The sequence below is a fragment of the Fringilla coelebs genome (assembly GCF_963513975.1).
Source record: "Fringilla coelebs genome assembly, chromosome: 1".
NCBI lineage: Eukaryota > Metazoa > Chordata > Aves > Passeriformes > Fringillidae > Fringilla > Fringilla coelebs.
In genome coordinates, this window is record NC_140028.1 from 138,847,779 (window position 1) to 138,874,044 (window position 26,266).

Consider the following 26,266-nt stretch of genomic DNA (forward strand, 5'->3'; position numbering starts at 1 on the left):
TCATGAAAAAAGAAACGGGCATGGGGGCAAGGACCTACTTCTAGGACAGCATGGAGAGGAAGCCTGAAATAAAGCAGCAAACAACTGCTGCTCACTAATTCTACAAATGCAAGGAGAAAGAATTTTCAGGAAAAAGCCTCAAAACCTGATACAGGAGGGAAGGTATAGATTATAGTAGCATATAGAAAATTAAAGTTATCTGATAACCAGTGTAACAGTCTTTAAAGCAAATCACCAAAACAACCCACAACTTAGTTTATTAGGTATATGCATCTCTGCTCACTGCACTCCTACATTATCCAGGTTTTCTGATTGATTTCCAAAGCCATAATTCAAAATGGCAAGGAAAATATGATTCAAGATACTCCTTACAAAACCATGGTGAACTTCTAAGATTGTTTTATATAAAAACGACATCACTTTAACCTTCTATAAAAAGATGACATTTACAGTAAGTAACTCATGAATTTTGATGAGTTGGTAAGTTCCATTCTAACCATATAAATACCAGTCTTCCAGTGAGAAAAAGCAAGAGTGATGCTATCCAATAGTGTTCCAATTAAAAACCACTAACACATCACATTTTTTCAGAGTCAGATCCTCAAATCTGTAATTAGATTCTATAAGATGTAATCTGCCACTTGCTGACAAGATGTAGAGGTGATTAGTCCAAGAGTTTTGCTAAGCATAGGCAGATGTATCAGTGAGGGTGGGCTAGATACTCTTTGGCTGGAAAATGGCATTTAAGTTCAAGTAAGAATTCATAGCATTCTGGGACTCTAAATGCAAACATTTTGCCTAAACATTTCCCATCACTGCCAGACCTTGTACTAGAAAAAATCTGGTACATAATATTTATACTAACATTTCAATTAATGTATTTTTAATTTCAAAAAATCCAAATATTCAGTGAACTGAAACCCTACACAATACTGTCATTTCACCTTTTATGTTTCGACAATTGTAATTACATACCATTGTAGCATTTGCATAAATCTCAGATGCAGTACACTACCGTTAGAAAAAATGCAAACAAATTCAATGTAGCAAAAAAAGAAGCACTTGAAGATAGGCTGTTACCATCAAAATACACCACAATGTAAAATATGGATGACCTAATGATATTCTGGATTTTCTGACATAAATTTAAAACTTGTAGAAGCAAGTTTGTTAAAATAGACATACCAATATGTGCTGAACCACTGCTACTTTTACTTTGTATAGAGGTACTGCATGTCTGGGTCCCGGGTTGTGCTGTGCCTGTTCGATTTAAACCCCTGTATAATTTCCTACAGGAGAGTTCATCATTGTCACTGTCATGTAGGGATGGTGTCCGAGGCCTAAAATGCCGCCATCTACATGATTTAATATTGACTAGTATCTGACTGAGGTCTTTTGAGAAAGATTTGTCCGAGGTATTTGTTTCTGAGGTATTGGCAAATTGACTGATTGAAGAGTGTTGCGATGAGGAAAAGCTTTCCAAATCCAGATGATGAAATGCACTATCGTAGTCCGAATGCGCTCTGTCTAGTAGCACCCTAAAACAGAACAATGCACAATTACACTGCGGCAAGAAAACACCAAGGAAGTCATCAGTTTAACATGTGAGCTTGTGGATGACAAAAGGATAAAAAAAGCTACACAAAAGTGTTCTAGAACAAGCCAACGCACACATACATGCTCCCCTGACACAATGCATGACCACCTATTACTTCACAGTGAGTATTTAGGTATTTATTCAGTTATATTCTAGTGTCTACTGTCTGAAGAAGAGCTGAGGTACAACATCACATTTTTATTTGAGACGCTTCAACACACAGAACTAAAACAAAAAGACCTGAAGAATAACACTGCTTAAGCAAAAAGTGATTAAAAAGTAACTTCATTTCCAAATCCTTACTCCCATATATACTAACTATACCTACAACCATCCCAAACCAGTAGGAATGTTACTAATGAACATCCAAATCCCCTTGGAAACCACCCAGTAAGAGCCATCAGATCTCCTTCCAACTTTGCTGATTGGCAAAGATGGCTCACTAATAATATGTGGAGAGGTGCTAAGCATAAATATGAAGTGCAAATCACATCCTTACTTTAAATAAAAATTTAATACAAATGTACTATTTTTTAAAGACATCACATACTTGCACACTCAACGATTTATAAATTGTTTTCAGAAAAATTGTTAAAAGCAAAATGCCTGAAATAGGTAATTATTTTATATTTTTCACAACGTTTGAAATTTAAGTTATCGTTTCTAAGCATCTCTCCCAAAAATCACCCAATACCGTCTGAACTCTGAAAAGCATTTTTTCAAAATACTATTTTTAGTATCTTGAAATGCCACTATTTGAGGATAGTTATGCAAACAATTTAAAAACAAGCCAATCACAACTGAAGATATACATGCATTTTCATGCCATAAATAGGAGTGCAAGCAATAGAAAACCCCAAGAACTATTTAAGAAAACATTACTAAGACAGCTTCCACTAGCGCAAAACAAAAGTCAGATACATTAGCAAGCTAATCTCCCTGTGATGTCTTCAATTTTTTAATTTTTGGGGTTTTTTTAGACTTTGTTCTTCTTTGCATCTTACTGATTTAATTTTATTTTTAAAACCAGCAACAATTACACAGCACTTACCTTCCACCACGGCCAACCCGTCTTCGTGCAAACCCAATACACCTCTGGGGGACTGTGAGAGTGGTTAAGCAGTATCTGTAACGCACATCTCCTAATCTTCCCTCCTTAGGGCTACTCCACGGCCAGTTGCCAGGTTGGTCTAAATGAGGCTTAAAATAATTTTAAACAATTAAACACAAGATGTTTTCACACAGTGACACTCTATCTTACAATGCACAAGGAAATTCTACTTACAGCGTAGTACTGACAGCCTGCTTTCCTACGGAAGGCAAAAGGACCATCGGGATCATTTTCTTCCTCAGCCTCCGAAGAACCAGACAAAACCTGTGAAGAGGGGGCGGGGTGAGAGTGGCATATGAGGAGAGGTATTAGAAAATTCCTGAGTTTTACTTCTGCTCTTTCCCAAAGAGCAGTGCAAAACACTAGAGGTCCTACCTGGGAAAGAGGTTCATCATCTGAGCTAGGAAAATCATACTGATTCAAATCTTTAGCATTAAAGACTGGCAGTGCAGCAGGACTCGTCTGTTGAGGAGTAGCAGCAGCGGACGAAGGTAAGACTTTTGGTTTCTTCTCGTACTTTCTTTTGGGTCTAATAACATCAGGTTTATCTTGCTGCAAGAAAAATGAAAACAGTGTAAAATTACATAGAAGAAAATTACATTAAAATAGGAGTTTAAGTAAACTCTTGTGTAAGTAAGCTAACAACATGATTTAATCTCTTTACCATGTTCTAGTAAAACAGTCATTTCAGAGTGCCTGAATTTCATTTCCAGTAACTGAAACACTGAACAGACAACATGGAATCAAGCACTGTTTGCTCTATCTATGTTACGTAACTCACTAGTAGTTAAGGTAACAGTACTACTTTGGAGAAGGAGACCAAAATATATATCATGATATCTGTGGAGCACCTTTTTTATTTCCTAGCATTTTTAATTGACAGCCATTTATGCAGTGTCAGGGTATTACTAAGTACCAAGCAATGGTACTTAAGCAAAAATAGACTTGTCAAAGATACCTATAATCTTGCAAAAATCTCTAAAAATTAAAGATGTTTCCTCATACTATGCAAAGTCAAGTTTAAGAGTATTTCCCAAGTTTCCAAGCTGTGAGACACTGCACTGATCCAACATCACTGATAAGCAAGTACACACCAGCAATCACAAGGACAATGCTTTACTACCAGTGGAAGAATTCACTGATTAAAGCCACCTTGTCAAATTCAGAACAGCCTCTGGATATTCTTTAGTTACAAGTTGCCTTGGTTTAAAATTCAAATTATACCTCAGCCTTTATCCTGTGTCACCTGACCTATTTAACATGCTCAGTTGTTGGCACTGTAGCTATGGTTTGTATGACACAAAATTAAAGCCTGCAGGGAGAAAAGTACTTGTCAGCTGTCTAAATCAAACAAGATTATTTGATACTTCACTTAAGTATTAAACCAAAGATATACAGCAGGGGGAAAATTATCAATAAATCATATTTCAGAAACAAAACAAACCATAACCCTCCACATTAAATCAACTACATAGCTTAGAACAATAAATGAATGGTATTGACATCATTAGTTCTATCTTTATACAATGCCTAATGATAAGAAATATAGTTTTGTTCAGGACATCCCAACTTTATGGACAGTAGTAAAGAAAAATATTTCCATCCTCCTGAATAAAAACACAATTGCATGTATCCTTTTATATGCAATTTGTCTGTACTTCCTTTATTTCTATCTTGAGGGATGCTGGTAATCTGTAATCCTTGAAACTCCAACAGAACAAAGCTATTTTATTTCACTTGCGCTTTGCTTCCCTATTGCCAGTTCCAAAAAGCTTCCTCCCTCCTCCAATCCTAAAATGGTGTATTTTGTACAGTTCACAGCATGAACAGTAACTCGGTTATTGACATGACTTACTTTAACTTTATATTCTTTCAGTTCCATAGCTTCTTGGTGTTTAAAAGAACTGCTGTTAGTTACAGGAATAATGGGAATAGCATAGGTGGGTTTAAGTGGCTGCCGCTGTGCCATGACTTCAGACATGATCTCTCCACTGTAGTCACCCAAATTATACCTGAAATCAGAATAAATTTTATTTGTTGGACTACAATATCCATCTGGTAAAAATTTGAGAAAAACAAATTAATACTTGCAATTTGGGGTTAAAGGAACAGCCAGTATATCAGCAAGAAGTGCAAAAAGTATTTTTCCAGAGAAGGAGATGAATAACACAGAAAATTCATGGCAGTGAATAATGCTGACAGATGAAAAAGGTCAACTACTCTGTAAAGCATCTCCAAAAGGTAATACTGTAAAGGAAAGGAGAGGTTTACCCACCCCTTTCCTTGGGGACTGGTACCATTCAAAGAATTTATCATTCAAGAAGTTTTAGCAGTGAAACAGAATGCCTTATTCATGAATCCTCCTTCTTTTGCATTACAGAGTACTAATAAGCAGATCCATGAAGCATTACATTTCAAGTCCTATGACAAATGCTGAGTTGAAATGCAGTTCTCTACTCTGAGCGAAGAATTTGAGTCTTTCCTCTCTTCAATAGTTTATTTCCTTTAAAAAGCAACTGGAAAAATCTTCCTGATTTCTCTCCCCTGTTTCTGCTGAAAATGCTCAGGGCTTAAAAGAAGTGCCCTGATAGAGCCAATTCTGCTTGTCTCCCTAAAAACCCAGACAAAGGAGTCAGTTCTGCAGTTTTAAGGTACTGACTTGAAACATTTGCTTTCAAGCATGGACACTTAGGCTAGAAAAGTCTATTCAGGTTTTAAGCATCAACCTAAACTACAACTCCACACTACAACTGTGATCCTCAGTCAACTGGGAAAGCGACACTTGGCAGAGCATTTGGCCCACAACACAGACAATCAACAAGATGGCAAAAGAAGCACTAGCTGGAGATGACTCTCACATTTAATGCTGCATGAAATGCTTGTTTTCCTCAAGAGGGTATTAGATCAAGCTTTTTTTGCAAAGAATAGAGATCATTAAATCAAAGAAGAATGGTATTGATTGAAACTGGCCTTAAAAATAGCTGGGATTTCCACAATCTACATACTTAATGCACAATTTCAAATGACTGCGTTTGAAACTATGATCTCTTCCAGTATAATATACCAAGTAGATACCTAAGTTTGAAAGTATCTACACATGATAAAACAATGTAGCTTAGTATGACAATAACCCTCCCAAGCAACTTCCGAGTGTTTTATTTTTTCTCCATAGGCAAATATGAATATGCTATCCTGTAGATGTGAAACAGAGTCTGAACTTATTTTTAAAATCTCGCACTGTTCAAATATCTGCAGCAATCCAAATATAAAGTAGTTTCCAAAGCTTTCTGCAGCAAATTTGCAATAAACATTACCTCTTTTCCATAATTTCCAGTGTTAAATGCAGCAACTCTCTCTTGCTTTTTTCCCTCCTTTTTATCATCTCCAGGATGGTTACTGCACGACTCAGATCTCGACGCAGTTTCAGCATCTTCTCATAAGAAGCTTCATCATTTTTTCGATTCTGCAGACACATAAAATACGTGTTTTCCCACATCATTTAAGTTAAATAATCTGAATTAAAATAAGTTATATATATTTAGGTATATTTTAAAAAAAGACAAGTTACATGCTAAACCAAAGAGAAGCATGTGCAGGTTATCAATGATACACAGCTTGCCAACACCCTAAGTAGCTTTAACAGTAAATTTAGTGAAAAAGTGAATATAAACTTTCATTCAGTAGTGCGACTAAAGCCATTTTATGTTTTTTGCCCTTGCAAATTAAAAATAGGATATTCAATTTTTTATTATGTTGTAAATTTTTTGCTTTAAATAAGCAACTTCTGCAAAGAGGTAGAATGAAAAGAAAGAAAAGCTGAGGGAGGCACTGATACACTTACTTTTCGTGTCTGCATCTTTTCTGTTCGTCTTCTAAAAGCAACATAGGGGTCATTTGTGCTGGAGCCATCTCGTTTTTCCTGCTTCACTGTTGGAATAAGTGAAGGACCTCGACAATTTTTCCTCTTTTTAATCCAGTACTCGTATACTTCTCTGATCAATTCATCATCTTCCTTCAGCAACAGCTTGGCCTCTTGCAGGCTGACTGGCTAAATGTAAAACCCAGCATGTCAATTTCATACAGTAATATATAGAGCGTGTATTTCAAATTCTTTATTCAAAGTACCGTTATACCTGCTGACCGCTGCCCTTTTCTAGTCTGTCTATCATCTCCTCAAATTGCAAAGGAGAGATGTCCATTCTTTTCTTCAACTTATTCACAAAGATCTCATCTTCTGAATCCAAGTCATAATCTGGCTGCTCAGCATCCAAACTAAAAGCTAAATGATACAGTGAAAGTTAAAGTTAGTTTTACTATAACGTCTTGTTCTAATAGTGCCCACAGCACACACCACACTTCTCAAGAGAAAACCAAAATTATTTGTTTGAATGTTGTAATAATGCTACTTCCACATGGACGTAAACACTGAGTTTTCTTGAAAAAAAATTACCATTAAAAATTAGGCATAAAAGTTGACATCTACTTGGTATGGTTTTGTTAGCCAATGAAAACTTATTAATGGTCAAACCAACTAACAGCTTACGGCCTCACTGCTTCAGTAAGACATTTTTAGATTCATTAAAATCTTCAATGCTGCCAAGCATTCTGGAGTTTTATATATTGCACAATCAGCAGTTAAGATTTCAGCCTAAACATACATCAAAGGTACTCCTAGCAAAGCATGTGCAGACTGTATTACAATGATCTTAATATATTCTCATCAATGATTTTTGTGACATATATGAGTCAGGCTACACTGGCCCAGCATGACCTACCCTATGTAGCAAAGCATCTCAAAATACAAGTAATGTCTTGCAGAATGCAAACAACTGTTTGCCAGAGTGTCCTACACCAATGCGTCACTGCATTTGTAACTCCCTAGTTCTCATGCCTCATTCAAATTGCTGTGGCTGGTAAGAGAGAAATTTCTTTCCAAGTGCACACATGAAAACACGTATCTATTTTTAATAAACAAACAGGTACAATACAGTGCAGCTTAAAATTGACAATTCCAGCTATCAGAACAGCCAAATACGGAAAATAAGAATGAAAAGTACAACCTTGGTAGCAGCATGGAAGACTGCTAGTAGGAAGGAAGAACTTTTTTACAGTGAGGGTGGTGAAACACTAGAGCAGGTTCCCTGAAAACTAGTGGATGCCCATACCTGGAAACATTCACAGTTAGGCTGAACCAGGCTCTGAGCAACTTTATCAAGTGGAACTCCCCTCATTGCAGGGAGTTTGGACCTAGGTTATCTTTAAAGGTCCCTTCCAACGCACACTATTCTACAATTCAAATATTTTATGCGATTACTGAGGCTCAGAATGACATACAAGTCTAGCATTTAACCAAAGTTAATTAGAAATGAGATATGTTTACATAGCACAGATATTTTTTCCAATTCTGCTTATTACACCATACAACAGAATTCTGCAACAGACTGTATTTTTCCTCATTTTTTCCAAAGGTATCTGAAGGAATGTGGTGCTCACATGAAGGGTCATATCCATAGCAAATAGCTGCTATCTTCCAACAAAAACAAAACCACAACAAATTTGCAAGTCATCAGTGATAGCAAACCCCATCTGCTTTTAGATGTAGAATACTTGCACCAGGCATAGGCAAATACTTCTACTGCTATTGTCATTCCTGGTTGGCTCCCCAATCCACTCTATGGCCATTTTATCCTGGAGATGCTTCAGGAACAGGTATTCTGTTTCTTAAGTATGCATTACTATTTTCCTCTCTAAGTAGATTTGTGTCTGTGTTTGCTAACAAATCTAAATTTCCCTCCAAACTGTTACTACTGAACAAGAATTAAACAAACATACTTCTTTATCAATTAGTATTTTTCAACGTGTTTAAGAAATTAATTATCAGAAGTCAGCCTTGATAGGAGCTCAGACATTTATGAATGTCTTAACTACTAGTAAAATTAAATTCTCACAGAATCACAGGGTTGGAAGAGACCTTCAAGATCGAGTCCAACCCAAGCCCTAATACATCAACTAAACCATGGCACCAAGCACCACATCCAATCTTTTTTTAAACACATCCAGGGATGGTGACTCCACCGCCTCCCTGGGCAGACAATTCTATTACTTTATCATTCTTTCTGTAAAAAACTTTTTCCTAATATCCAACCTATATTTCCCTTGGCACATCTTAAGACTGTATCCTCTCCTGTCAGCTGCTGCCTGGAGAAGGCAGACTTCAATGAATGAATTACTTTACTTACGCTGTATGTGAATCAGCTGCTTTGGCATTTTAAATTCTCCAGGATATATAGATTCATAGTATGCAATATTACTTTCTGCTTCTGGAACCGGTATAACCATGTTATCCCTCTTCTCTCCATAGACTTGTTGTGCTGAGATAGCCCGCTGCAAATGATGTTCCTATAAAGAAAGGAAAAAAGTGAAACAAAAACCTGAGAAAGTCTTTCCAGAACTCAGCCTCGCTCAGGTTGAAGGAGGTATTTCTCCACAAATGCTCTCTGCAAAGCCCTGAGCTGAAGAGCGGACGGTCGCACCCGAAGTGTGCTGCCCAGGCCGGAGGTTCCCCGGCAGGTGGCGCTGTCCCCCTGCACACCCCTCACACCCCGCAGCTTCCCAACTCCTCCTGTCGGCGCTCCTGGCACACCGAGACACGCAAACCCGCACTTAAGAGAGACGCTTAAGACTGATTAGACGTACAGAGTATAACAAGTAGTTGCAGACAGATATTGACTCCACTACTATTCTGTAGTTGCCTTGGCCATTTATTGCCAGTAATGTCAGAAAACCACATAGGAGGCTTTGCCATCATTGCCAATGAACAGTAACGATTTCTACCCAGTAAATGACTCCTGAAGACATTCTCATTTACTGCAATGCTTCCCATTATCCTCCCTTTCCTTCTCCTAATCCATCAAAAAACAGTAAAAATGCAATCCATTCTTCCCATATTTCTGTCAAGACAGCGAGTACCATCAGCAGGGTTCATACAGTTACTAACAGAAACCACACTGATATGTGCATGTCTTTAAGTGGTTTATCAACAATACAACAAGGTATTTTTTTCCTTATTAGCAGTGCTGGTTTCCTAAGTTTCTATTCTGCTCCTCCCCAGGTGCTCAGTAAACCAGTGCTACGTATATGCCAATACATTTCTCAGTGAGATGCTGAGAAATACTCGAAACACTGAAATACCTGAAAGCAGGAATTGCAGCAAAAGGGCAGCAGTGATAGTTGGTTTCAACATTGAATGTATTATGTTTATCCATATGAATTTATTATACCTTTGGCTGTCTGACTTCAGTTTAAGTACTTTGGTACAATAAAGCCAATTAGGATCTTCCGTGTAAACTTTAGAAAAAGATAAATAATAAAGAAGGTTATAAAATAGGCTTTATTGTAAACTGCAAGGTTGACACAGCCTGAAATTCAACTGTGTTCTAACACGTAGTTCTGCTAAAAGAATTCCCAGGATTTGAGCCTCTCTTCACACAACCTGCAGACATCATTCACATCTGTCCCCTGATTACAAAGCTTCTTCATGGAAAGAGACCAATCATGAGAACAAGGCATAGCAGAGCTGCAAGCAGAACTCACTGCACTGGTTTGATCTGCAGCATTTGTTAAGTCCAGACACACATGTCACCTAGGAGGTGTGGCAGCATTCCTTCCTGGGTATGAACAAACTAACTTATTTTCTACCTTTTACTGAACTACTGCTGTCAGACACCTCAATATTTTGTAAACTGTAATAATTCTTCAGGATTACACAGCTACAACTTGTTGCCTAACAGGGAACTAAGCTTTATTGCCATATAGCCCAGCAGGATTCTGCATCAAATACATAATAACAGCCAATGTTCTTTTAGTTAAGCAAATGCTTGCTGGTTTTATAATAATATTAGGGGTTCATGGTGTATTTATCCCAGTTTGTGTTTCTAAACACCAAAAAAGTGCTTTATTTCAGAGAAGAAAAGGATGTCATACACTAAATTAAGATTCCAATTTCTCTGATCCACCTCTGACATGGACACAACTAGTAAGTACCAGTAACCTATAGTTCTGTACCAGGTTAAAGTTACCTGCATTTAAAGAAATCTTAACAGTATTCTTAAAACAAAAGCATAAATCATGGTTTTGCCTTTCATCCCAATTACAAACATATGTGAGCAGAGAGTCTTAGCAGTGCCACATATTATGAAAAGCAACTGGATGAAATTTCCCCCACTGAAAAAAGTTAACCTGCTTGTTAATTGTTCATATCAATTATAATTCACCTCAAAAGACACTCCACTAAACAGAAAAAACTAAGCAGACAGGGCAACTTCTCCTTATGCTTCCATGAATTAAAGTTTTCACTTATTTGGACAAACCCACAAGAGCAACTTTGCCCTCAACTTCAGTATCTCAGCTGCTGGCTCAGCACATCTCTCTCATTCCTGGTAACTGAGGTGGGTTGAGTGCTGACCCAACACCAGGGCACTCACTAGAATTATTTACTCATTTTCTGCTGTGAGATAAGAATTAGAAGATGGACAAAAGCAGGCTCAAAACTTTGTATAAAGAAAACTTCATTAACAAAACTAAAATAAGAATAATAAGAATCACAACAAACCTTCAGAACACTTCTCCCCCCAACTCTTCCTTCCTTTACCACTGACAACATAAAGATTCAAAATCTGGTATTTTTAGTCAATTTACCACTTCTAAAATATCTTTCTTCAGTTCACTTAGGGACAGGAGTCTCTCCTGCCATGCCACAGAGACTTTTCCACAACACATAGTTCTCTCATGGTTTTAATTTTCATGAATAGCAGCCACCCAGAAATCTGCAATTGTGAAGTTCCTGCCACAGTTTGGTAGAATTCCCACAACTACTAGCATGGGTCATCTCAGCTTATTGGGGTGTAACTTTAAGGATGAGCTGTTCTACTATAGAAACAGAAGTCCTCTTCTATTATCTCTGGGAACAGAGATTTTCTTCTTCAGTCCCTTGGGCAAGGTTTCTCATTTCTCTCTGTTCAGGCTTTTCATTGGATCACAGCTACTTCAACAACTACTTGCTTCAACATGGGTGCCTCTGCTCATGGCTGTGGTTAGAATGCCATATCCCCCAGGGCATTTCAGGAGTTACAGGGGAAAAAGAGTCTGATATATCAATGATATCTTACCACAGCCTTACAAGAGAATTTCAGCCCAAGACTGAGGCAACTCCTCATCTTCCTCCCATTTGACTCCTCCTTCACGGGCCTTGGTGCCTCCATGTTGTTTTCTTTACACGTCTCGTCTTCACCCTTTGCTTTTCTCTCACTTGAGAGAAGACTGATGTCTGCAAGTTTCATCCGTGCACTGAAAAGAGTTGCTATCTTGCCGGGGCCTGCAGACAGCCATGCTGTCTGCCGGGCAGTGGCTGCTCTGGCTGCAGGGCTCTTTTGCGGTCCTGCCGTGCCCCATTCCAGCCGTGGGGCTGCTCTCTGCACAGGGCTGCAGGCCTGCCTCTGTCAGCCACAGGGCTTTTCTGGGGCACCAGCAGGATGGCCTGGCCATCCTGAGCAGAGCCAGCCTGGCCTGCCGGCCCTGGCTAGAGCTCGGCAGCAGCAGAATCTCAGCTGAGCCAGCATCCAGTTACCTGTTCAAAGGCCAGAAGCAGGAAAATTTTTCCCGGGGTTTGTTCGTTTTTAAATGTTATTTCACAGAGGCACATTCAGCTTTCTTACGTGGTTTAACAGGGTGTCAACATTCAAAACTAGCCGGCTGACTGGTTTTGTTCAGTCCAGAGGAAGCTGTTAGCAGTCCTCACAGAGAATCACTTCTGTAACCGATGGATTTTCTCTTTAACTACAAACCAAGCCATGCTAAACCACGACTGTAATACATATAAATCAGGCACAATTGTTAACTCTGAAAGCAGTAATTTTTAACAGGAAAGCATGCTAAATATCTACTATTAACTATCACACTACAGCTTACAGTTTCTATTCTTCAGTCATTCTCCACTGTGATTGCACAGCTGATTACTCCCACCAAAATGCAACACCTCATTCATTTGAATCCATAGGTTTCAATTTTAAAATGCAGTGGTTTCAGTAATTTGTCAGAATGATTTTAAATTCAAATCCTAATCAAACTCTCTGGCTGCTCTTCATGTTACAGGAAGATTTGTATGTAGATACTGCAGGCCCAGTCACTCCTGAAAACATCACCTGGCATTTAAAGACAGACCACCTAGGAAATTCAACAATGTTTTCATTTTGTCCATCTATTTCTAGATACAGTTTTCCAAGCAGATTTATTTCTACTACACAACTGCTTCCATTCACTGCATAACAGAGCAGTATCAAAAAGCCTTTTTTATACCACTATCCATTAGGGCCTGTGCCCTGCCACAAAACGAAGTTCAACCAGGTTAACTGGGGGATTGTTCTAGAAAATTTCTTATTAGTTGTCCATAGAGATTAGTATCTTCCAGGTCATCACCAGGGACAAATAATTTACATTATCCATATTCCTCCAGGAGCTGTGGGTAAAATATCTTATTTGTAACCCTCTAGCTTCCACCTTTTCAAAAATCTGTTGACTGTTATGAGGTTTTGGGTTGGGATTTTTGAGGGATTTTATGTTTTTTTGTTGTTGCTGGTTTTTTTTGTTTTTTTTTTTAAAGCATGGTTTAGTGCCTTTTCTCTTTCTCCTCAAAGATCATCTGCCCCTCTGAAGTTCTCAAATAGCCGTAAAATTATTCCAGACTGTTTCTTTAAATTCCTGGCATGAATTTTAGATGGGTTAGTCAAGCTCAAAGAGTATAACTTGTCACGTTAGAATGAAACTTATCTAACAGCCACCACCACAAGGTTCAGTCTTGTGCCCCTTGCTGTCATTCTCCATACTACCAGAGCCTTATGTCAGACTGAATCTATGATGACAGCTATGGGAACCAATTTCATAAAAAGCCATCACTGTCCTGTTATTTCCCCTGAAAACAATTAGAAACAATTAGTCATCTGAAAAATTGGCTCCCTGAACTGTCAGGATGTGTGTATGCAAAGCAGCGGGGAAATGCAGAAGAGAGAAAGATGATCCCCTTTGGCAGCAGTTACCCATTACACTGGCTTAACTGCTTCACTAACTTTAAAAAGTCTTTTTAAAATGAATACGAAAGACAAAAACCCCCCACTAAGACTCAGGAAACATTTCAACCATCTCAAGTATCAAGTACAATCAGGAAAAACTTCTTACTACAAACATTCACAGAATATTCTCATCTTATTCTACACCTTCATTGCTAGATGGATCTCACCTAGTACCTTCTTTCAAGATGTACCTTTCATGTAAATATGAATTGTTCACATACTTTTGTTCCTATTAACAAGTTTCCACTTTCATTGTAGTCACATTTTTTTCTTAATGTACCGTTCTGACTGAAACAGCATTGAAATACCTGCATTCGTTTTACAAAAACATTCAGCCTGAACTGCTCAACACCACAGCAGGCTGCTTCGAAATGTCTTCCCTTTCTACCCCAGCTTGCTTCCCCTTAGATCTTTCACACGTGTACTAACTGAAGGGAGTTTATTCTCCCTGAAACTGCTTTGCACTTTTACATTTCACTATTTTCAACCTATTAGCTATGCTTATATCCAGACAACCTTTCATTTTCAGTTGCTTTCTCTGCCTGACATAGAATGCTATTGTAATTACAATTTTAGGAGTGCTGTAATGCTAATTTGATCCAGTAATTTCAGAACAATGGTACTGTTCTTCAAACTTCATACCTTTTACTTTTTACTAATGCTCAGCCAAATTTTTGTTATAAGTTAAAGAGTCCATACAAGAAAACCCTAAAAATCTGCTCTTTTCCCAGCACCCAAGTTAGTTTTCCATCAGGTCAGCATCCTATACTGGCTCACCATGTGGTCTGATAATCCCAACAAAAAAGGGATGCAGTGGGAGCACTCAGCTCAGAGACAGAGGGTGTCTTAGGAAAGGCACAGCTTCATCACTCTTTGCAACACTCAGGCAGAAACATGAACCAAGGGGCAGGCATTGACCTCTTTTCTCTGGTGACAAGACCTCAGGAACAGCTGGAAGCTGTGTCAAGAGAGGTTTGGCTTGGATATTAGAAAAAGGTTCTTCAGCCAGAACAGGCTGCCCAGGGAAGTGGTCACAGAACCAGCCTGACAGAGTTCAAGAAGTGGTTGGACAACACTCTTGGGCGCATGGTGAGACAAGCACGTCAGCTTGTACAGTGCAGGGTCAGGAGCTGGACTTGATGGTCCTGGTGTGTCCCTTCCAACTCTGGATATTCCTTTTTTCTATGAACTGCACCTTATTCTCCACACTATATTCCTGTCCAGAAAATTATCTGGACAGTTAAAACACCAATACATACCAGACTACACTGTTAATTGTTTAAATAACCAAAAGCTTGATAACCTTCTTCCCTTAGGTTTCCTCTAATTAAGAGAGTCTACAGGAAAAGCCCACCAAAACAACAACTCTTTCTGAGTATGTAGAAGGTGTGATTTGATTTCATAAGCAAAATTATGCATTGGCATTAATTGTCATTCTGTGGTTTTCCTTCCTATTAATTTTAGGACAATAAGTTTATCCCTTGTGTCTACTCTTACTGCACACTAGTACATACATGCTCCAAAACATCAAAGAGTGAAAGGACAATCTAAAGCAAGTGGACAGCAACAAAGGCACGAGGGAAATCAAAGCACAGCAGAGCAGCACTCATTACAGACTGAAGGAACCATAACTTGTGGTCAGTGCTGCTTTGTGGTAGCAGTAGGACCTTCTCAAATGATAATGCAAGGATATAGGGCTAATTCTTTGTCACAAGTTCAGTATTTGCATGTTTGATGCTCTAGCACAGTACATTCAAAAATCTGAATTACAATAATTAGAACACAAAAGGAATGAATGATACTGTGATTGTGGCTTAACCTGACTACCAGCAGGCACTCCTGCCAGCAAGCAGAAACAAGCAGAAGCACAGCAACAGCAAGCAAGCAGCATTTGCCTTCTTTCACATTTTGGTAATACTTCTTACATTTTTGGCAACATGACTGTGGGATTTTAAATTAGTTGCAGTTTCTAACAGAAAATTGGCACTTACAGAGAACACAGAAGTTTCTTTGACAAAGTATCTACTCTGCAGTACACTCTGGAGACCATATTCCAAGTAAAACAGTCTTTCAATGCCTTGTGCTGGTTAAGTGACATATGATATACATATCATTATAGTTGAACAAGCCAAAAGGGACAGAGTGCATATTATCCTTTTAAAAAGAAAACCGAAAGAAATGCTACTGCAGTAGCAATGAGTACATCTTCGAGAAATAAAAGAAAAATCCACTGTCTTGTAATTTGACTGTTGGTTTCCTCAAATAATTTCTCCACTTAATTCAGACCTCTTAGAAATAATAATTTAAGGCACATTTGCTTATGGAAATTACTGAAAGAGGCAACTCTCAAGGCCAGTGTGCAGAACAGAAAGTCTCCCAACACCCCAAGCCTACCCTGAGCAAGGGAGTGGTGACTTTGCTGGGGGTGGAAGCAAAAGGTGGGGTGGACAAGTAGAAAGTTTTAAAAAGTACTGGTACTTCTAAAAAGCACACAGGACTGAAACAAAAACCTATACAAAAACAAACTACAACTAATTGTGTCATTACTGGGAACTAAGGCAAATCACTGCCCATCTCTGCAGAACTGCTGATTTACATCAGTATGACTGGGCAAAATCCTGTCACATCAATCCCTGACAGAAGTGCTTTCCCAAGGCTACCACTTCACTGCACTTGCAGTGTTTAAGGTGAAAGAACTGAAAGGGAACCAGTTTCCATAGACAGTTGTCACGAAGCATTAGGTTCACAACAGTTACAGTGAAACAGATTACAGCTGACAGACAACCAAAGCCATACAAACTCCTAGACCTGTCTTTTTTAATACACGTTTTACCTCCTAGCATCTTATGGTCCAAAAAAACCCTCTAAATACACACAAAAAAATCCAAAAAAAATGCAGCTCATTTGAAACACAAACACATTAATCTATAATTAAGATCAAATAAGAAAATATTAAGAACTGAAAAAATCAGAAGTTGTTCATCATGTCATCAAGAGGTGGTAAACTGGTGCACAAGCAACCTGATTCCAGACTTTTAAGGTAAAGATTTTTGGCTGCCAAATTCACAGAGATGAAAAAGGTTCTCACATCAGCAATATTTACTGGTTGAAGGGCAATGGAGGAAAACATAGCAAAATTGCTCAGAGACCTTGCTTCAGACCAAGACCTTTCAGGCTAACTCACTCCAAAACACAGAGTAGGGACTGCTGAAACACCTCATTACATACTGCACACAAGTCACTCTCCAACCTCCACCTTTGCTTGTTCAGTGACCTACAGGACACATTGTGTCTCAGCCATATAAGGATCTCAGCAATCTGCAGGATCAGGGAAGAAGACCTCTTGGAAGTGTGATGGTCAAGTTAAGCAAATTTTGAGAAAATTTGTCTACAGATTCAATCCAATACATCTGTCCACTAAGAAGACAAAGGAATAAAACACCTGAACTGGATGTTCACCTTCTCCTTCTGTTATTGGATCTTAGCTGTCCTGTAACTTACTAATCAGACAATTTATATCCAAGATTAGGAGGAACATGAGGAGAAATATCAGAAAGTTATGTGCAAAACAAAGAGGTCTATTTCTTTAATGCCTTGCCTTAGTCTGTACTCACAAATTTCCTTCTCCATTCCTAGAACCAGCTCAGGCACGGGAAATATGTTTCTATGGGACTCAAGAGCAGTTAAATGCTACCACAATAAAGAAAGCTCACCCAGGGACAGGCAAGCACTAGCAATGCTGCAAGAGAAATCTACAGAATACACAGCCAGAACACAAGACATCTTAGATCAATGCAAACTGTTCAAAGATACTTCCTTTGCACTACTCTTACCTTCAGGGCAGAAAGTGGCTCTAGTGGCTTCTGTTACGACTGAAAGCAAAAATGCTTAGTTGTTCCTGAACAGCAGCTCCACAGGTTATTACAGAAGCACTTATCACAGAAACATACCACACATTGCCTTTAGCTCCCCACACGCATAGGCAGTCACACCTAACTGCTTGCAAAACAACACAGACATTCTGACAAGTTTATTACAGCACTTGTTTCCAAACACCTGCTGCTGAAAAGTTCGAAATCTGACTGAAGTTCCACTGATGAGGGCAATTTGAGTCTGCCTTGCAATGCACAGAACTCTTCAATGGGTACTTTGGCACAAGATCAGACTCTGAGTTACAGTGATCCTTGACTGAGACCCAGAACCCAGCTCCTGAATAACAGCTGATAGATCTGGCCTTTGATAATGGCAAGGCAATAGTTTTGTAGGTAAGCATAACTGCAGCTCTGACCCTCTTGAACTCAAGTACATGAATGTCATATAAGTGTTAGCAATAGTTTAAATCTGGTCACAAGAAGCCCACATGATCAAAACAGGACAAAAAAGGTGGGTCAGCAAAGCAACCTTCCTTGCTCTACCTATGATGGGTCCTAAGGAAAAGAGCAGGTCACTTCTGTCCTCATCTGGCCCACAATCAATTGTAGCCCTCCTTCTATTATAACTCTCAGTATATATGGACACACAGTGAACACTTGCTCCTATCAACTGAAGCTGCCTGCAGATTCACCCAGAGCACACAGCTTTATATCTTCCCTTCTGATGCTCTTCTGTCAAGACCTCTCAATGGCCTGAATCATTCTACACAGCAGAGAAAATGTTTTCTTGTTGTTACAGCAGAGCCTAAAACTGTCCCTTCATGGAGGTGAAACTATAGAGGTCACTTCTGTTTATCAACTGATGTCAGCCTCTTGAGTAGTCAGTTAAGAAGGATTCTTCTACTGTAATCACTGTAATAATTAGATCTCTGTTAAAAATGTCAACTTAAAAGAGTTGCATAAGTTTAAATATCAATTACTCAGTGAAAATGGGATCTAATTTACCTCTAAAAATGCATGGGTTTGTAACTAACAAAGTATCAAAAAACCCTTTACTATTACTAGACTTTTATCTAGAACACTGGTCAGAAATGAGATCAGCCACACCACCTTGAGCATTAGTAGACTGTTTTCCCCGTGTTCAAATCAGACATTTCTAAGAGCATGGAAGGAGTCTGCCCTTTCACTGGAAGCAATCTTGCATCTGTATTTGTGGACTCACAGCAGCAAATTACTTACAACTTGGAAGAAATTTTCACCTTCTATTCTTGTTCAGTGAATGGTGGTAGACAGGCGGAGGGCACATAGGACATTTGACCCAGAAATCTAACATTAGTACTAGAGCTCACAACAACACCAGAAGAAATGGAGAGTGACTTGTTATCCTGTTACCAGTAGACTGAAATCAGTTTCACGTTTTAAATTATTGTGCAAAACAGACAGGCAGAGATGAAGAAATAAATGAGACTGGCTCAAAACATGCTGGAGAGGATAAGATACATAACCCAGGAACCCTACGAATCAGGAAAATTCAAGTATTTAACACATACATTAATTATGCAGTATAGTTCACAAACATAAGGCACCTCTATCTTTCCAGGCCCAGGTCCCATTCAGACCACCTAAAATTACTTGTCTGCCTGTCAAATTGCCACTGCACAACACACATTCAGAAGCACAGGTCTTGGTATCAAGTTGAAGTATTTAGTTTAGGAATTGCAAAAGATCAAAACTGGCAGAAGGCACTAAACCATCTCCTCAGTGTTGGTAATGGCCATGCCCATCCATTCTTCTGTAACCACTTTGGCTCTCATGAACTCCTCATCCTAGGCAGCCTTGTAACCCACAGACCACAGAGAAGAGAACTTACTCTTAGGCAAGTCTTCTTCTCGTGAGCTTAATCAGTTCTCAGGTGATGCAAAGACCAGGAGAAATCCTAGGAAAACACTGGAACCACCTCTTCTCACTACAAACATTTAAACCAGCTCAGCTTGTCTCACACAACTTTGCTACATCACACTTAACTGCAAACTTGTCCAAGAGCCCCTTCCTTACCTCAGCCTGCTCTTCCAGCTGTATGCTAATCTGAGACTGCAATGAATGAAAACTATTTCAGTCATCTCTAGTAAACAAAGTAATTTTCCCTTAAATAAGGATTCTAAAGAACATATTAAGATGCTTTTAATGTATTATGTAAATACATGCCCAGGGCATGACCTCTACACTGAAATCAGACTGTAACACAAAGTGAACTGGAATTTTTATACAATACAAAAGAACACAGTTTCCAGGACATAGCCTACAACTGAATGGGAACAGCTCTTGTAATTTAGCCTTTCCTTTCCAGTGTTTTCAGCTATAATGCCATTTAGAACAGTCTGCATAAAGTTTTATAACAAGATTATTCTCCTCTCATATGGACTATTGAAGTGGAACTTCAAGATCATTTCATCAGTTGACTAACAATTGTATCAAGTTCCCAAGTTAAAAGATATCACTCCATCTACCTTGCTACTTGCTTAAAACATTTTTGTGCATTAGCAGTACTTTGTAACTCAGATAATTTTGCATGGCAAAAGCATACACCTGGATTCCAGCATTATTAGTTACAGGGACTTGATACTACTGTTAAGTGTTATCTGAATAACAAGCAACATGTTAACCCAACTTTGCCACAAACAAGTTTCTATTCTGCTTCACAATTCTTCACCTGCAGGTAACACAGGGTTGCGCATTCCAACCCAGACATGAGCCTCAATGGTTCCAGTTTTAAATCATCACAGAATACTATACATAGCACCGGGTGAAGTTAAAGGCCAAGCCAAAAATCTACATTTCCAAAGACAGCAGAATTAGAAAGAATTCAATTCAGCTGAGTGAAATTTTTTACATTTCTCTCAAAGTTTTTTACATAAACTATAAACAACAGTATGCCTATCACTGCTTCCATAGGCTTTGTTCTTCAGACCAGGTTTTCCAATGGCCCTCATTAAACCCACCCTCTTCTCCCTTTGCAGTTCAGACACCTCTCAATCTGGATCCACCAATCAACTCGGCAGCAGTACACAGTACAATCCAGACAGGTAAGACAAATGAACAAAGCCGTAAGAGTCTGAGCAGCACCCCTAGCTCCCTAGAATCAAGTTTACCAAGGGCTCAGAAAGATTCATTCCCTTTCACAGGCCACACATCATAAACTGCAAAAAACAACAGTTTCCCAGATCTACATATGATCTAAGAGTCTGAAGAAAAAACAAGTCTAAGAACAGGATCTAGTTGGTTTGGGGTTTTTCTTAGAAGTATTAAAAACAGATCTTGAAAATTTTATCTACCTAGAACTACTATTTTTCCCCTTGGAATTTGCAGTAAAACTTTAAAACTCAATATTACCCACAGCTTGACTGTCATATTTCTGAACATCAAACTGCACAACTACCCAAGGACTTCACATAAACAAATGTCCAATCTGGTTGACTGGGGCAGCCTAAATGTCAGGCATCATTAGTAAGCAAACTTCACAGAACGCAGAAACATTTTTGGACACTTGCAAAACAAGTGTGCATTCTATCAGAGTACCACTTTGTCTCTCAAAGAGGAGCCCACTGGCATCAATACACCAAGGAGAGTAAAATAGCACAAAACCCACAGCCATGCTTCCACAGCTGTTCTCTCTGAGCCCCAAGGTAAGAACCTGGGAGTCCCATTTTAGTCTTTGAGTTTAGCAGGCCAATAATGTCTTTCCTCTATGAACTTTTTAGGCCAGTATGCTCTATTCAATTTTAACGTTAAAGAGGTTTGAAAGAAACTCAATACACTTGCAACATTATATTTTGCTCATTTACCTTTCCCTTCAACCAAAACTAGCAATTAGAAAAAACCAACCAAACAAACAAACCAGTGAATGAATAGGGTTTACACAGGATCTCTAGCACACAAAACTAAACCAGCTGTACCTCCCCTAAGACTGCTTCATTTACAACAAGCCTGTCAGGTTTAACTACCTTTTCTGTAGAGTTTCATTAGCTCAAGCAGCCATTCACATTAAGAAGTAATAGAATTTAATTGGTGTTTCTACTGAACATTATACAATAATATGGGGACAGAAAAACATTTAAACCATTAACAAGACAACCAAGTGTCAACATTTTCTAAGTTCATTTATTCATGAGTTGAGGCTCAGCACCTCACGTCAGATAAGAAACAAGAAATTTGCCTTAAAACCTAAACAATCTAAGCACCTTTTAGGAAGTCACATGTGCATTCCACATAAAAAAAGCTCATATATAACAGTTGCATTAAAAAAATTTAAAGTAAAGAAGCTTCCAGAGCACTGTTTTAAACTATCAAGCTTATTTATGATTTCAAAAATAAACAAACAAACCTTTTTAACATGAACCACTTCAGGGCTATGGGGAAGAAAAAGTCTGCAGAAAAAGCATACAGCACACCATAGCTATGACTAAAAGCTAATCTGTTAAACAAGCCCTTTTGCAGACTTCACAATATCTAAGTATTTGACTCCTCTGTATATCACAAAATGGAAATAAATTGCTATATAGTGCTGAGCAGAAATGTGAGCTGCATAAGCACACACAGGATGGCAGAACACACCTAACCTTGTTTTTGAATACCTGTCAGTGCCAATGGTATGAAAGTTCCTACCTCATATTCTACAAATTACAATTCTTGTTACAAGGAAAAAACCCAAAACATTGCAGATTGCAACTTAATAAAAGGAGCTTTTTAATGTACCAAGACAGCAAGATATCAAGAGGGATGATAAAGACATTTGAGAAAATTGAAGTAAGACCCACCAAATACAAATGCTAGCAGAGACATAATTAAGTTTTACTACATAAAGCATCTAGTAAAAAAGAAATCTGCTTAGCAATTACTTAGACTTGCCTAGCAAAATACATTTTGTCAAAGTACATTCATGAAAATGCAAGTAAAACCTACCCATACTTTTCAACTAAACACCCTGAGCTTCTGTCACCCTGATTTTTTAAGATTTTCTAAGCCTTCTGATGTTGACATTCTTTTAGAGAACTTTCTCACACACTTTCTGTAAATAGCACATTGTTTTGCATTCCTTTATAGAAGGAGAACTTTGATAGACTTGTTAGTTTGTCCCGTGCCATTGGAGAGGTGGCACTGTCACCCTCCAATCCACTGTCACTTTTAGAAAACTATACATGTTAGAGTCAGAAAATAAACTGCCCCTTTTTGCTCTTCACCTTGAGAGCAGCGGTGTGTGCCTGTGTTCTTTCGTGTTCCATAGCGACAAGCTTCCATATTTGCAACACCCACAGAGCAGTGTTTCAGGTCTGATGCCACTAAGGAAAGTGTTTCTCCAACAGTGACAGGTGCAATACTGAGTAACTTAGCCTTTCCACTGAATCGATGTTTTCCTGCTATAGATGTCAGTCTACAGTTTGTAAATCTGCATATTTAGACACTTTGTTTGACTCAGAATAAACATTGCTGCATATCAATGCAAAGACGCTGCCTAGAGAAGAGGCCTGTATGAGGCTGAAAAGCTTAGACAAAATACTAGCTTAAAAGTTTCCTGACCAGTAATGTATATTTTGAATGTATAAACTCCTATGAGTCAGACACCAGTTATTCATTGTGCATTGTAATCCCCAAGTTTATTTAGACTGCCTTAAAAAATGCAGGACAGACTAGCTTTTCATACTCATGACCTTCTGCCTGCAATTATGATCAAGCCTGTTTTCAAGATAGAAACACTCAGCAACAAAGTAAAGTCATACATACATAGGAGGGTAGGAAAGGAAGAACAGAAGTTAATGGGAAAGTTTTCCTCTAAGGACAAGCATTTCCTTAATACTTGTACGCTCAGTGTATTTTAAGTGCCATTGTTATTCTCTCTGTGCACCCAGTGAGAGTTAAGCGTCTGAGTGAGACAAAACGACTGCCCAATGTCATGAACAAGGAGACTCAGCCAAATCCCATTCCTCCAGTCCCAACAGAGGTGCCTGCTTTTCCACCATATGTGCAGCTGCGCAATGGGCCACTCCTGGCTGCAGGGGAATCAAGTTACAGTGGTATGAATATCCATGATTTGACGTGTCTATACAAGATACATAAATGCATCTACAAAATGTACAAACATATTCAGCATAACAAACACTTCAGAGACTGCTTTGTGCCCTTCTCAAACACTGAGTCTGCAAATACAGCTCATGTGTCAGCACAGAAACCAAGTTAAGAGGACGCCAGAAAATATTCTTATGCCAGACATGCTACCTGTCTCTCTCACCACGTGGTGCCGTGCAAATTACCAGAGGCTGTGAGGTATTTGTACTTGTCATTAATTCATTATATCCCTTCTGTGCCAGGACTATTTTGGCTACACTACCATTAATGAGTATATTTATAAAGGATTATTTAGCACATTGTGTTTTGAAAAATATCAACTTGATGCTGCATACATTCCCAAAGAATAAAACTCAGAGTTGCCTAATGTTATGCTTTTGAATTATCAACTGCAGCTTCAGTTTCATACTGCTTCCCAAATTACAGTAACTGCAAGCCAAAGTAAGCTGAGGCTCCCTCAATGGCTGGAAATGATACTGTTGCCAAAAGCTGAATCAGGACCTCAAGTTCCAATTCCACCTGTCCAGACAGTGCAATCTGCTGAAGTGGTGGGCTTACTTCCTCCCAAACTCTCAGCAATAAACCCCATCTAACATCCTTAGGTAATGTGGATGTGTAATTCATATTTAACAAACGTGCAAGAGCAAACAATTCAGAGTTAACTTATCAGCCAGTATTTAACCCCATGAACTTCTGAACAGAAATTACACCGCAGCCTAAATTGTGCACACTCACTCTCCCTGGTAATGGTGGGAATAAACACAAAAACAAAACAAGCATTCAGCCAGTACAAACACAATTGGGAGCTCTACGTACACACCTGACCACAATGCAAAACAATCGGGATTAAGACACTGTCTCCAGCAAAATTAATGCTGAATCTTCCTCTTCCCTCTACGAACTAAAATAAATGCTTCTCATAGCATCTCTCTTGAGCACAGGGCAAGTAAGAAGGCAAACTTATTTTGCTGAGAGACAGGACAATGATTTTCCTGAGAAAATCAACACTGGAAAACATTCAAAATATTACGCCATTGAAATCACAACTTAATACAAGCCAAAATAAAATGTCAGATACCTCCCTACTTTAATTTTTAAAATTACTGAGTTAAGCCAACTTCTGGATACATTTAATAATAAATGGGTTACAAAATCATGCACAGGGACCTTTTTTTACCTGATTAAATGAATGAGTAATGAACAGATTGATGACTTGGTTTCACAAGTTTGGTTTTTTTTTGATAGTCTCATTGGTAAATGAGAGCCTACCTATGAATATTTTTCTTATAGCTTCAGGATGGCTTCAGAATTCCATACTATCCTGCCACAAAATACCAAAACTGTTACCTTCTGATGAGACTTGCTCCACAACCTACCCATGACAGCAATTCTTCAAAGTTAAAGCTAGTATATGTTTGTTATTTTCCTCAGTAACAGAAACTTATAAGGATCACTTCAGAGCTTCTCTTTCCTCACCAACTTCCCCAGCAAGGTTTTGTCTTTATTTCTAGGACATTCTGCAGCTCACATCCCCATCACCTAAATACAGCTAAAGCCCTCAAAGAAAACATTTCACAACTACCAGCACAAGGTCCTTTTGTAAGGGACCTTGAAGTACAGATGACATGGAAAACCAGGCCAGACATAAGGGTTTAAGCATTAACTGCAACAAACCTCATGTTTTCTGTTCTAGTCCAAGATGTGCCATTTTTTTTCCAATATTCTAAACTTCTTCTCAAAACAAGACACCTCAAAGGAGATAATTTTCCTTCAGAGGAAGGCTGAGAGTATAAACATGCAATAGAAATTTCTGTTCATCAGAACAGAATCTTATCCTATAGCTCTGGTAAAGATTGGTTAGACAGAGGTGCTTTGTAAACATGCATGTTTCACTGATTTCCCACACAGACCTTCTCACAGAACAAACCTTACATTATTGACAAGAAAAGGAAAGCTGTTTTACCTCAGTTTTAGTAGTTCAAGTTCCTTCACCTCATACATTCAGCAAGAGCATACATTCTTGCCTATTGACCCGAAGTACTATGAAAAACATTAGTTCCCCAAGAGGGACCATATTAAACTACCTTTAATCCTAATACTTCAACAGCCTCATTTTGTACTTGGCCTACTTCAACACCACAGCATCTTCATCACAAAACAAAGCAAGTACATTACTGTTAATAATAGCTTCCTTCTAATAATTCCTTCCTTCTAAGATAAATAGCAAGAGAAGGGCAAACAAGGTCATCATCTTTGGCAAAGAAATGCATGAAAGCAAAAAAAACCAAAAATCATTGAGAACCAGGAAAGAGTGCGTAGCTGCATCTGTAAGTATCTGAAAGATCCAGCATTTCTGTATAAGTAACCTGCTTAAAGTGTTCTGTACATAATACAAAACATTCTGCAGGACTCAGACTCATTACCTGTAGCCTTACTCATGAAC

General features: G+C 38.6%; 1 protein-coding gene across 8 annotated transcripts in view; it reads right to left on the bottom strand.

The window, feature by feature from the left end:
- Positions 1 to 26,266, bottom strand: part of EPC1 (enhancer of polycomb homolog 1) — a 64,132-nt gene that overhangs the window by 13,516 nt on the left and 24,350 nt on the right. For all 8 annotated transcript variants that reach the window (XR_014616591.1, XM_084217387.1, XM_084217388.1 and 5 more), the window contains 9 exons: positions 8,948 to 9,107; positions 6,842 to 6,987; positions 6,550 to 6,756; positions 6,023 to 6,171; positions 4,564 to 4,720; positions 3,084 to 3,260; positions 2,883 to 2,972; positions 2,649 to 2,797; positions 1,186 to 1,538 (listed from right to left, as the gene is read on the bottom strand). Coding sequence is in view for 7 of the 8 variants with exons in the window: in XM_084217386.1 (XP_084073512.1) it covers positions 1,186 to 1,538; positions 2,649 to 2,797; positions 2,883 to 2,972; positions 3,084 to 3,260; positions 4,564 to 4,720; positions 6,023 to 6,171; positions 6,550 to 6,756; positions 6,842 to 6,987; positions 8,948 to 9,107 (1,588 nt within the window). In the remaining variant the exon portion in view is untranslated. The remainder of the gene's footprint in view (positions 1 to 1,185; positions 1,539 to 2,648; positions 2,798 to 2,882; positions 2,973 to 3,083; positions 3,261 to 4,563; positions 4,721 to 6,022; positions 6,172 to 6,549; positions 6,757 to 6,841; positions 6,988 to 8,947; positions 9,108 to 26,266) is intronic.